At 38.9% G+C, this 14,360-nt stretch overlaps 1 protein-coding gene across 1 annotated transcript in view; it reads left to right on the top strand.

Annotated features, from left to right (window-relative positions):
* srrm3 (serine/arginine repetitive matrix 3) overlaps positions 1-8,158 on the top strand; it is a 106,072-nt gene extending 97,914 nt beyond the window's left edge. Inside the window, 4 exon segments of the mRNA XM_030153200.1 lie at positions 1,473-1,768; positions 2,680-2,925; positions 3,020-3,145; positions 7,751-8,158. Coding sequence (XP_030009060.1) covers positions 1,473-1,768; positions 2,680-2,925; positions 3,020-3,145; positions 7,751-8,024 — 942 coding nt within the window. The 3' untranslated portion in view covers positions 8,025-8,158.
* The last annotated feature ends 6,202 nt before the right edge of the window (positions 8,159-14,360 follow it).

The raw sequence follows: 14,360 nt of genomic DNA, 5'->3' as shown, positions 1-14,360 counted from the left end.
ATCAGATTTAGGACTACATAAAAATCAGATTAGTGCTGTTCAAACTGTCTCTAACAGATTGGATACAGGTCACGTATGGACAAAAAAAATCGGACTTGTTCCACATTTACCTGCATCTGAACGGAGCCTCAGACATTTTATCATTTCAGGAAGGTTTGTCATCTTTCTTATAAAAATGTAATAAAAACAGGTGATTTTATCCAGTCTATGTTTGAAATGATCATTAACGCTGATGACTGGAGCTGTACGATACATAATAAGTTTGTTATCGAGTTGTTGACGGTAAGAAAAATGTCTAAAAATGCCAGTTTTTTACTAAGAATTGCAGCTTTAAGGGAGTTTTTTTGTACCTAAACTCACATATTATTCCTTATTTCACTGACTTTGCACTGATTTAAAGGCTTTTCTTGGTTCTAAAAACACAAAATCAAGTCATTTAAAGGTAATTGATTTAAAAATCTGGATCAAGCCGAGTCTCCTTCACGCCCACACGTGTGTTGTTTGAGCGAGTGTAAAGCTGCCCTGTGGTAGATGCATGGAGTTGACCCAGGTAAACCCTGTCCAGGTGTTCTCGGATGTTCAGGAGGGTCACTGGCCCAGAGGATTGACTCTATGTGTGAGGTATTCCCTGCACATTGTGGTTTTCCTCTTTGCTTTTGAGTTCTTTTCCATTGATTTCCATGCATTGTCTCATGAGTCACTGGCAGGGAAGGGTTTTGTGTCTTTTTCTCTTGCATTTTGTGAATCTAATGATGCACTTATGTTGCCCCACTTTTCCCTTTTCTTCATACCTTACCTACTAAAGGAGGGAATACCACTTTATTGGTAAGTGGATGTTAACCAGAAGGGAGTTAAACAAGAGTAACCATTAAAAAAAAAACAAAGAAAATGGGTCGCTGTTCACATCTCAGCAATTGTCTTCAGGAAAAAAAAATCCAGAAACAGAAAAATTGAGTAGCAGACGATTTGTTTTCTGATTCGATTGATTCAATAATTGTGATCTTTATTTTGTTCCTTCCATTTCTGTGATGTTCCGTCAAGTTGTCTTCTCTTTCTGTTTGTTTGGTTTCATTTTTTTTTTCAACCATTACTAAAAAAATGAAGAAGTCCTCTGTTCTACTCTTCCAGATCTATAGCTCTTTTCTTTCTGCCTCTGCTCTTAAACTGATTTGGTTCACCCTTCTTTTTGTTTTTTCCCTCTCTTCCTCCTCTTCCTAGTTCTTTTGTTTGTTTTGCGATTATGATTTCTTCAACTCATTATGGTTTTGCATGCCAAGTATTGCATGCGCTGCACCATAGAGGACTATCTATAAGCCATATGGAGAGAACCTAGACCTTTTTCTTTTAGATGTTTACCTTCTTTTGGTTCACCGTAGCGTCCGACGCCCGCCCGGAAACTCTCTAACGCTCCTTTTGTCCTGTTTTCTTTTTTGTTTTCTTTTCTTCCTTTGTTGGTCATGGTTTCTCTGCAGAAGCTCCGCCCCCTGACTGCCGGTTCTGCTCTGCTGAGAGAGCACAAGCTCCACAGCGCCCCCAGCAGGAGCCAAGCGGCGCTGGCATTCGCGGCGGCAGAGGCTGGGAGCGTGGAAGGCAGGACCGCCGCTGCTGCCGCCACCGCCGTTGGGGGGTCAGCAGCCCAGACATCGGCTAGGAGGGGGGGCCAGAGAGGCGCCAATAAGACCTCCCACTCCCCCGGTCACAGCAGCGACTCCACCCACTCCCAGCATAACCACGCCCACAAGGGGAGGAGCTCCCGCCACCAGAGAAAGTAAGATTCAGATTGTTTCATTAGTTAAGACGAGTTCGAATTTCTTGTCTTTTTATGTCGATGAGTTATAGTGAAGGCGCCGCTCAGTCATTTATAACATTTATCACAAAAAATAGATTTGAAAAAAAAAATTCAATTGCTTTGTTTTTTTTTTAGACCACAGGTGTTAAACATGCAGCCCGTGGGCCAAAACCGGCCCTCCAAAGGTTCCAAAGCAGCCCGTGGTGCAAAAATGACACTGAAGACATTAACAGTCTGGGATGTTAAGCTGGTTTTAGTTTAGGGGCCATATTCAGCCCAATGTGATCTCAAGTAAAAGAATAAAATAAACAATAAAATGTAAACCTGAAAATGAAGTTCAGTTTTAACAATATTTTAGTAATTGTTTTGCACATTTTTAGATCAGATCTGTAAGTCGTTAATAATAATCTGACACATGATATTGTAGAAATCATTCCTTTGTAAGGTCCAAATTCCAAACTTGAAAATGTTAACAACATTATGCCTGTTATCAAATATTTGTGTAATATTGTGTGTAATGCACATGTACAAATGACGAGTTGAGGCATAATATTGTTTTTTTCGTAAGAAATTTCCATTTTTCTGGTTATTCACATCTTTTTGTGAAAGGGCAGTTCATAAATGTAAATATTTTCATAATTTTGTGTTTTTTATTGCACTAAAACAAAGAGAAAAACTTAGAGTTGTTATTATTTATAGGTTATTATGCTGTTATTTTAATGCTTTGGCCTGCTGGAGCTCAAACTGGGCTGAATGTGGCCCCTGAACTAAAATGAGTTTGGCACTCCTGTTTTAGATGAATAAAAACACTCAGGAAAAGAATGTTGACTAAGATAATCCACGTCTGAAAGGGTTAACCGTCACATCGCTGTTGTTTCCTCTCGCCACAGGGCAAAAGGCAGCCACTCGTCGAAGCGCCACCACCGCTCCGGTCGAGGCCCCGCCCACCACCACAGCCAGTCACCGTCTCCGGGACGACACCTGTCAGGCAGGAAGAAGGAGGAGTCCCGGAGCAAACAGAACCTGAGGCAGCGCAGCAGCTCGTGGAGCAGCGGCCGCTCATCGTCACGCTCCGCCTCCCGAGACCGAGGCCCGAGCAAAGTCAAGTCCCCGCACAACCGCCAGAATGCCTCCAGGTACAGCCACGCCCCCTTCGCACTATCCACACACACACACACACGGGGTTTGTTTTACTGTCCTGTCCCTCATCGTGTCCTTCGTGTCCTGCAGAGAGAGGGACAGTCCGAACCGCTCCGACACTGACAGCAGAGCTCGCCGCCGCTCACGGAGCTTCTCGCCCATTCGCAAACGGAGAAGAGATTCACCCAGTTTCATGGAGGCTCGAAGGATCACCAGGTAGAACATCCAGACTTCTATGTTCTCCACCTTCTGTCCATCAGGACGGACTGGTAACGATGAGGGGGGGGGGGGGGGGGGCGGGCTCTGTCTAATGTCTGATGCCTTCACATGGTGTGGGAATTATGGTAAATACTAGTTACGGACTCAAAAATTGCACCTGAACACCCCCTCACATCCTATTTTCCACTGGAGAACTGGGAAAAACATGAAAATGACCTTTGACCTTTTCAACATGGCTATGAGGGATTCATGTCCAATAATAAACAATGGTTTTATTAATGTTCTGCTGCTGTTAACTAATGATTTTACACATTTATAGTACAAACAATGATCTGAAAATGGCTCCAGTCAGTGTTAAATGTGCAGATATAGTAATAATGTAAAAATAATAACCTGTATTCCCTCTGTGGTGTCAGCAGATCCGGTCTGGTTTCTATCCCCTCAAGCCTCTCCCCCCTCCGACAGTCGAAGAAACAGACATTTAACGAAAGAAGACATCATTGGAAATAACTGTCGTGTAGTAAATATGACGTGTGAAGCGGATGAATCCTCTGAGGTCTTTAGTCACAGTGTTGAACAGATGTCATACATGGTTTATTTAATCGGATGTGTTGTTTCTTTTACTGGTTTGATCATGTGCGTCCTCAGTCAGAACTCCGCCTCCTTCATCTATGATGAGCTTTTAATGAGCGTTTTAAGACAAGATGAGATCAGTTTACAAGTTGACGGATCATGGAGGTTTAAAAACTAATTGACTTTTACATTTAAATGACCCATATATGATGTTTTAGGTGCATTTTATTCAAGAAAGCAACAGTATGCAGCAACACTGACACCATAGTTTAATAATGTCTTTGTTATCCTCATCCGTACAGATGCACAAACAGTATTTATTTATTGAAACAGATGGTGGTGGTGATTGGGGGGGCGGGGGACGACTGATCTGCCTTGGCAGAGGTCTGCACTCTCCGAGTGCTTTTCTTGTTTAACATGTTTTATCCATTTGAAATGCAATCCAACAGAAAAGTCAGTGACCTTGACATTTGACCTCTGTTTGTCCAAATACCCTCAGTTTGTACTCATGTCCTGGTGAACGTTTGTTCTAATTTTTATGACCCTCTAACAAACCGCTCTAAGATAAAACGATACCAGCCTTCAAAAAGGGATGAAACAAAAAATAAAAGCAGCACAAACAGGTGTTTTTTATTTAGTTTTGTCTCAGATTCACTGAATTTTATTTAATGCTTACATGTATTTGATTTAGTCCTCGTCTCAGATCTGAGCCCCTGCTGTAGATTCAGTTCACTCATTCTTCTACCAAACTGATCTTTACCTTATATTTATTTTTTTCTTACATTAATTCACATGTATTGGTCTCAGCCCACTGGATCATTAGGGGATTCATCTGATTTCTGCTTTACTTGTTCTTTCATTTAAATACGATGTCTTTTTTCCTCTGAACTGAATCTTACGACGTCGTATTAGGGCCACATAAGAAACTAAAAACACTTTTCACTACGAGAATGAAGTCGTAAAATATCGAGATAAAATCTGCAATTTTATGAGAATAAAGCCATAACATTATGAGAATAATGTCGTAATTGAAAAACAGGCAGGAAAAATATCATTTATGAGAGTAAAGTCGTACCCACTCGTCACATAATGAAGAACTTGGAACATTTTGTGAGGTTCTACCTTCATTTGGGGTTTACGCACAAAGGCCAAATACTGAGCCTATTAGCCCCCCCCCCACCAAATATTGAGCCTATTAGCCCCGCCCACCAAATACTGAGTCTATTAGCCCCGCCCACCCTTAACACATTAGCATTAGTTGAAGGACTTTGAAGACAGTTCGCACATGACTGAGTTTGTTTTGTCGTAAGAACCAAACAGATTTGGAGCAAACTGCCCCTTTTGTCAAGGAGGAACTGACTGAAGTGGTCGACTTAATCTCATAAAAGTATGACATTATTTTCGTTAAATTTTGAGTTTTTTTTAAACTACAACTTAATTCTCAAAATATTCCAACTTTATTCTTGCAGTGACAAGTGTTTTTATTTTTCCTATGTGGTGCTAATAATTTTATGTGGAGACTCTTATTTTCTGTTAAAAGCTGCATCTTGAAAGCTCATCACAGTCTGTTTCAATAGTGATTTATTTATTATCTCCCCCCCGGTTTGGTTTATTTGTTTGTTTACACTGTAGCAGTAAAACTATTTGTTGAATTCATACCAAACTGGGTTTATAGATTGCCAGTGACCCAGAATAGATGTGATAACATTTTGGAAAAAGTAAGTCAAAGTTCACATTTTTTTCTGAATTTTTCAAATCTTTATTTTTCCTTTTACTTATAATGAGCAAAATTTTGAAATGTCTATAAAAACATCAATTTTATTTCAATTTCCTTCAAACTTGGCACAAATATAGAGGCAATAGATATGCTGACATCAGCACACGCACAGACATGATGACATCAGCTGGATCGATGCTAAAATAAGCTACAGTTCGTGCGAGGGGCAGGGTTTGTTATGACTGGGACCACTTTTTGTTTTTTGTTTTTTTATTTGACAGTTTCATCTGTTTGTGCTACAGATTAAGTCCGTTTGTCCTCCAGGTGTACATACGCTCAGGTGAAATGCTGTTCCTTGTCATCTTTCACTCCAGCCTTAAAGGTCCCGACGCCACGACAACGGGATGCTGCTGAGCTGAGCTGAGCTGCAGGCTGGTTACCCTGGTAACAGTTGCCGTGCAGCAGGACCTTACTAGTCTGACTCCTGAAGCAAAACCATCAGAGCTCCCCAGAGTAAACCTGGCCTCCTCCTGTTTCTCTGTCCTCTCTCTGCTCCTTCTAACCACATTCTCATCACATGGAACCTCAGCTCCAGCCGTTCGGGTCTGGTGTTTGAGATTGAAATGCTGTCGAGGTTTATTTAAGCTGATAGTGCAGACGCAGGTGGTGTTATCTCCACCTCTGCTCATTTGACGAGGTGAAACACACCACACCTCGATGGCATTGATATCTCTCCTCGCACTGTTGAGTGTTGTTTTAGTGGGTGTGGGCCTCCGCTGTGAACTAAAGGTACATTTGGGAGCTAACAGCTAATTACCTTCCACAGGGTGGCTATTAACACGGCAATCTAAGAGCTTCAACTAACCACTTTGCATTTCTCTGCTGTGGTTTTACAGCTCCGTCTTTTTAACACAGCTGCTCTTTTCCAGGTCATAAATCTGACTCTGAACCTAACGTGTTTATTCTCCTCTAACTGACACCGACCGGTCCTTTAACACTAACCCAGGGGTGTCAAACATGCAGCCCGTGGGCCAGAACCGGCCCAACAAAGGTTCAAATCCAACCTGCAGGGTGAATTTACATAATGTAAAAACTGCACTGGAGAGTTGAGGGTGTGGAACTGGTTTTAGTTCAGGTTCCGCATACAGACCAAATATGATCACAAGTCAAATAACAGCATAATAGCCTATAAGGGATGACTCCAAATTTTCTTCTTTGTTTATTATGAAAGAAATAATATTACATTATGTCTATAAATAATGACAATTTCTAAGTTTCCTCTTTGTTTTAGTGCAAAAAAATAACATTAAATTATGAAAATATTTGCATTAATAATGAATGAATGAATGAATGAATGAATGAATGAATTGTTTATTTTGGTTTGTACATTAATCATTGCACTTAGTACAATAATTATAATAAACATAAAAACCAGAAAAGGAATAGACTAGAAGTAACAACATCAAAAACAGATCTACCATCTCAACTTAATGTTCCTGAATGTTTTTATGCTTAAGGCATTTTTTAAACTTTGTCACAGAAGTGAACAACTTAAATTCACTATCAAATCCATCTCATAATTTCACACCCACAACCCAAATCCATCTAGACTTCACATTTGTCCTCACATTAATCCATTCTCTAATAGAAAGACCTCTGAAATTAGAATTAGCCTTAATTTAAAGGAATCTGGAATTCTATTTAGAACAATATTATTTTTTACTTCATAAATCATCTCTAATATTTTTATATATATAATATCCTGCAATTTTAAGGTTTTAAGTTGAATAAATAAATTACTACTTGCTTCAAAATATCCTACTTTATAATTATATAATTATAATAAACTATCCTTTAACGGTAAAATGTGAATAACCTGAACAAATATGAACAACCTGAAATGTCTGAAGAAAATGAAGTGGAATTTTAACAATATTCTGCCTGTAACTAAATGTTTAGTATATTTGTAGATATGATCCATATGATAAGGTGAGGCATAATATTGTTAAAATTGCTCTTATCTTTCTTAAGAAATGTTTTTTTTTTTTTTAGGTTATTCTCGTCTTGTTTGTTTGGATAGTTTGTAAATGTAAATATTTTCATGTTATTTTTTTGCACTAAAACAAAGACAAAAAAAACAGTTGTCATAATTTCTAGGTTATTATGATATTATTTTACTGGTCCAGCCCACTTGACATTAAATTGGGCCAAATGTGGCCCCTGAACTAAAACGAGTTTGACACCCCCGCACTAACCCGTCCACCCCACCGTCCTCCCGTTTCTCAGCTAACTTCCTCTTTTCTCGTCCCCAGTGCCCGGAAGCGGCCCATCCCATACTACCGGCCCAGCCCTTCGTCCTCCAGCTACGACAGCAGCCCGTCGCGGTCCAGCCGCAGCCGTAGCTACAGCAGCTACAGCAGGAGCCGGAGCCACAGCCGGAGCCACAACCGGAGCCACAGCCGGAGCCACAGCCGAAGCCGGAGCTGGAGCCGGAGCCAGAGCCGGAGCTGGAGCCGGAGTCGCAGCCGGAGCCGGAGCCACCACACCTACTACAGCCGCAGCAGCTACGACAGCCCCGGGTTCTGAGCCGCAGAACGCAGCGGAACGCCGGGCACTCTGGAACCCGGGGCCTCTTCCAGCTAAAAACACAACGTCTTTCTATAGCAGAGCCTGGATCAAAGAGGAGACGTGTATTGATAACGCACATTGATGTGATTGGCTTCCCCTGTTCATCTCCACCAGGTTCTCAGTGTCCAAACAGAATGGGTTGAGCCTGTAGAACAAATCTGTACGTTAGCACTTTGTTTCTCTTCTTCCACAAAGCAACCAAAAATGAATCATTCAAAAAATAAAGCTATATATAAATATGTACCTATATAAATATATATATCTATATCAACTAAAAATAGGAGGTTTTTGGATTAGAAGACGACTGGAAACATCTTACTGTGCAATTTAGAGAATTGGACATATGGGGGGGTTTTGTCCTCACTTGATTTAATCAGATTCATGGAAGCACAGAGATCAACGAAGACGAGAACAAACGAGAAGGAGAAAAAGGGAGTTTTTTTTTTTTACGATAAAAGCTGTATTGTATAGGTTTGTCTGTATAGATGTAAACTCTCGGCTTTGTAAACTATGCACTGTATGTTCCATCCAGTCCAAGGAGGTTTGTGTGATGGAAAATTAGCATGATGCATCAGGACAGAACGCCTGCTCGTAGGAGAGGACCTGCATCTGACCTGTACGGTATGACAGCCGCCACGTACCGAGCTGAACAGGACAGAAAAACTATGTATCGTGTACTTTTACTCTTCCCTGTTTCGATGATTATGTTGGTTCTGCTAATCCTGATGTGTATGAGTGTGTATGTACAGGAAAACTGTCTGCAAAAAGAGTCCATGCACAGGTTTGTGTTTTCCACGACTATTTATACGACAACGCTATTTATTGGTTTATTTATTCTTTTATTTATTGTTTAATTTATTGACACATCCCGTGTTGAGGATGAGATCAGTGCAGGTGTTTGCTTCTGATCGTAGATGCACTGCTGTGTTCATGATGCTCTGACTTTAGAGTCTCTGCCCACGACTGCCATTACGACGTCCAAATGCAAGTGATGAGACTGGAGAAATCTGATGTGTCGTCTTTAACGGATCTCAAACAGCTCCACTTCTCAGTTATCTTCCTCTAATGGGTTCTGTCAGAGGTGCCCTGGTGTTCGGTCTTAAGAGGAGAACACTGAACGCATCATGGAGCAGAAACACCTCTGTCTACGACACAGCCGGATCGCCGACGTCATCCCTCCCATTCGTCCAGTCTTACGTCACTCGCACGGCATTTTGTCCCAGGTTTAACCCAAATATGATATCCTGCAAATTAATTTATCCAAGTATAGCATCGGCCCTTTGTTTCTCAGTCATTCTTTGTAGTGTAAAAGTTATTATACCTGACAATAAATGGAAACAAATGGGGAATTCATCAGACGCATGTCTTGTTTTTCTTTTGGAGGTCAGTTTTTCCTTTGTGCATAGTGTTGGGAGGTTATAAATCACAGATCAATAGTTACCTGGAGAAATGCACAGAGTTTTCTCTTGATTTCCAGAAGTTTAGAAGCTGTTTTGTTTCCAGTATTTGGTATAAATTACTTGAAATCACCAGAATCCAGAAAATGTCCCAGACTAACTATGCCCTATTTTCAGGAAATCATGTTTCTGATCCTGTCAAACCTAAAATTTGTATTTTATGTCTAAATATTCATAAGTTTTATCCTTTATGAAGATATGTCTGAATTTTGGACAAAGAAAAAAAATAGTACATCAGATTTGTCATGCATCTTTAACAACAATAATAATAAATACAGTTCGGTGATAATGTGATTTATTCGTGGTGGTAAAGTGTAACTGGGACTCACTGTGTAATCATTGTAGGTCAAAGGTGATTTATAGGAATAAAAAGAGGAATAAAAACAGAAAATCTGGGAACAGAATTATTCCACCTTCATGGGCAACTGGTTAGTGACTATACTGTCTCAGTTTCAGTTGAACTACCTGTTATGCTCATATTCACCTATAGATGGCAGTGATAGAACCTCCTAACATTACCACATGACTGGATGTTCTTCAGACCCTGGAGTAGAAGCTGTTATAGGGCCTTTGGAGGGGTGGGTATAGTGTAGAAAGAGCACATATGTGATAATAAACGTACAGACAGCATGTGCAGCAGCTTTTAAGCACCACAGCTTTTATTATGTCCCTGTTTGTGAAGTTAATAAGGCAAAGGCTGTCACTGAACTGATCTGAGAGCAGCTGTATGTGACTACATGTCATGTTGTGGATCTTGGGCAGATGATGTTCGATCCCTCCTGCATCTTCATTAGTGTCTTAGTGGCTTCTCAGATGTTAGGATTCAGCCGAAATGTTTTTAACTGGACAAAACACAAGAAAAGTCCTTAGAATATTAGCGTAAACATTCATTAATCCCCTGCCTCATTCAGGTTCTCATTCATTTATAGTTTCTCAACTCTTCAGTGGTATATGTGGGTCTTTATTGTCAAATACTGGTTATTGTGTGAACTTCATGTAATGTATATTTCATCTGCCATTATGTACATTGGACTATAAAACGCACTATTTTAATTAAACAGTATTCACATCCAGTTCTCTCCTATTATTTACTTTGAGATTTCAACCAATACTGTAACCTTAACATCACTAAAATAAAAAAAGGTAACCATATTTAACAAACTACATGTCTTCAGGACATTCTGCCATCAAAATTATATTTATCAGATCCATATATCAGGTTCAAAATGTAATTTAATTGAGCCCTGCCTCTATGTAACAAACTTTCGCGAGACCTTAACGCAAATCTCGGCCAAAAGACTCAAAAACGAGTGGGAAAATAAATAAATCACAATTATGATACAGTAATGTTAGTTATTCATAAAAACGTACTGTTGGTGCATCATTACTATATTTCGATATGTTTAATCCACTTTAATTTATCCACATCTACTGTTTTAACCATTCTGACCACGCCCGCTTAGCGGACAGGAAGTGAAACTTACTATATCCTTTAAGAAGCGAAACTGTATTTTAAAGAGAGAACTTTTGGTGACTAATTCATAGTGGGTCGATGATTAATAGTAGTTAAATAATAATATGTGTTCATTTTAAACATGTTACATGTGTTTAAATTGGCCTCTTTTGTCACGTGAGCAGGTCAGAGGTCAGCTTCGGCAACAAACCGGAAAACACAAAATGGCGCTGAGAAGAAAATGTCTTACTGCGAGCGGACATAAGACAACAAGTGAGAGAAATAACCTTGGGACTCCAGTTTATTTGATCGTGTTGGACTCTGGGATAATACTACCGAGTGCACATTGGTATTTTAGAGTTTGAGACTCTTCCGCTGCCGAACTACAGTGTTTTTACTGTGAACGGCTATTGGCACGAGACTAAACTAAGTGTCGCCATCTTCAGGACTCCAGTGTTTTCTTCTCCTGCGGGCAAAAGGTGATTGTTGACGGTGAAAATTTGGGTGGATTTCGTGGAACAGCTGCCCAGAAATGTGGATGTTCTGTTGCCGTTGAAGGTGTATTTTCCTACCGCTTATTGCTGCCGATGTAAGGTGAACTGTTGATTGGATTTCGACCAAAAAAAATGTCAATCAAGCTAGTTTAGCCACAAATTCGAAAACTAGAGAATGAACTTCTCTGAGTGAATTTAGGAGAAATCTGGCAAAAGTTAACAGGACAGAACCATTTAAAGACTAAAACTGCTTGGTCAGTTTGTGCTATATAGACTTAGTATTTATGTTTCATACTGAGGTTTGTGTCAAGTTAAATTGCTATAAGCTACTGCGTTAGTTTAGTTTATTAGTTTATTGTATCATGGACAATTCCAATTAATGAACTGTATCAATAACAGTAAAAAGGGGTAGCTTTAGCCAAGATGGCTAGTATCCTGCTGTAGTCCCCGGCCTGATGACAATAGGCACTCTTAAAAAACAAGATATTACAGCACATTAATTAAAAAGAGAGAGTTAAGACAGATAAGAGACAAGATAAATCAATAAAGATAAAAAAGCTAAAAGAGAAAAGAGGACAGTAAAGCATCAGTATAATCATACAGACACATCACATATAATCCTAATATACAAAAGCTGCACATACAATATAATCACATATATTACATCAGTGCAGAATCACATATGGACAGACAGCATCCATGATCGTGACACAAATAACACAGAGCCATAGGTTAAGGTGTACAGGTGTAGCTGTCTTCAAACCGTGTTTTTATGTGGCTGTAAAAGTGGAGTATGTTTGTGTGTCTTTAATGTGGGTGGGATTGCTATAAGCCACTGCATTTGTGATGAAATACTTGACTTGTAATTTACCTTTGACGGTTTTTATTCAAAAGAATGCACTTTTCAGCATGTCTTTAAAGGGGCACGATACTTTATTTAACATTGCACAAAGTGTTCAAGATTCAAGATGTTCTCTCGTCATATGCACAGGATTAAGCATAGCAGTTGCTCAATGACTTTTTTGTCTGCTATCCCTTTTTCCACAGACCAATAAAGGGTAAAAAAGTAAAGGATAGAAATAAGTATAATGAAGAAGACTAAGTGTAACTGGGTATTATATACAAGGCACACATTAAATCCCATTGCTCACTACCCAGCACAGGATATTTAGAGCAGTGGCTGAGGATGAAAGTTTTACATACATACATACATACATACATACATACATATATATATATATATATATATATATATATATATATTATATATATATATATATATATATATATATATATGTGTGTGTGTGTGTGTGTGTGTATGTATATATATGTGTGTGTGTGTGTGTGTGTATGTATATATATATATATATATATATATATATATATATATATATATGTATATGTATATATATAAATCAATGTATTTTTGTTAAGTTCTTCAAACATACAGAAAAGTAAGACAAACACTAAGATATAGAACAAAGGTATAAGATGTCACAAGACAAAACAAAAACATAAAATAAACGGTTCCACAATATAGTCTCCCAATCACTTTGTACACAGTACACATTATCCAGAGCCAAGGTGCATAGTCAGCAGTTCTACATAAGAAATAAAAGGATGCCATACCACATTAAACCTGCCCATTGATCCATTCAATGTGAATCTAATCTTTTCAATCTTGAGGAAAAACATGATATCCCATATCCATCTGCCAAAGGAGGGGAGTTTGTTATTCTTCCAATTTAAAAGAATGAGTCTCCTTGCTAAAAGGGAGGAGTAGGCTCTACTGTTTTATTGTGGCTTTTGTAGAAGGAGATCTTCTAATGGTTTGCCAAAAAGTCTGATAAAAGGGCAGGGGTCAATGGTTAGACATAAAATTGCCGAATACACTTCAGATATTGAAGACCAGAATGCAGTTAGACCTGGATGTGACCAAAAAGTGTGAAAGAGAGTAGCAGTTGCTTGCCTACATTTGTCTCAAGCAGGATTAACCCCCGGGTGCATGTTGGATAACTTAACTTTATACATGTGAAGTCGGTGTACAATCTTATATTGAATTAGACTATGCCTTACACAAATAGAAGTGGAGTGGATTCTTTGAAGTATACTAAACCACTGATCATCAGTAATATTTGTGCCCATATCCTTCTCCCAGTTTTCTTTTATTAATGTCACAGAGGAAAGTGCCTATATTGTTTATTATATATTCTAACTTAACTCTGCTGATACATTATTAAGAATTGCAGCATAGTGATAAGTGAAGAAGGTGCTTGCAGTATGCAGCACTGATTCGTGTGTTCCCACAACATGAGCAGGTGGTGAGAGTTAAGTTTTATCTGGGCGTTCACTATAACTACACCCATGATGACCACAGGACTATGAAATGTAAAAATGTGCTTATAAGGCTTGATAGATGGTGTTAATGTCATTAATGTGGCCAGATGTCACAGGACTTTAGCATCCGCCCAGACTTAAAGAAAACGAAAAATACACACACACACACACATCCACATCTGCTGCTAACACAAACCAATAAATGGATCACTCTATTAGAAAATAAAAGTATTCTAATTGGTTTTCTGGGTTTGATTGTGTCACAGCTGATGAACATGTATGAGTTGATGACTAAGGGTGTGTATTGGCAAGAATCTGGCAATACAATACAAATCGCAATTGTAGGATCACAATATGATATATCACGATATATCATGATACTGTTAAAAAGGCATTTTTTTGTTTGTTTTTTAAATGATTATTTCCTTGAAGAATTGAATTACACCAGAAATATGCACAAATACTAAACACATTTTTATTTGATCACAACAGGATCTAATGCTATATCACAAAATGTTCCTGTGTTAAAACTTAAATTCTGTTTTACAGACAT

Source organism: Sphaeramia orbicularis, chromosome 14, assembly GCF_902148855.1.
Source record: "Sphaeramia orbicularis chromosome 14, fSphaOr1.1, whole genome shotgun sequence".
Lineage (NCBI taxonomy): Eukaryota > Metazoa > Chordata > Actinopteri > Kurtiformes > Apogonidae > Sphaeramia > Sphaeramia orbicularis.
The sequence above is the reverse complement of the archived record's forward strand: the minus strand, read 5'-3'. Positions and strand labels throughout refer to the sequence as shown.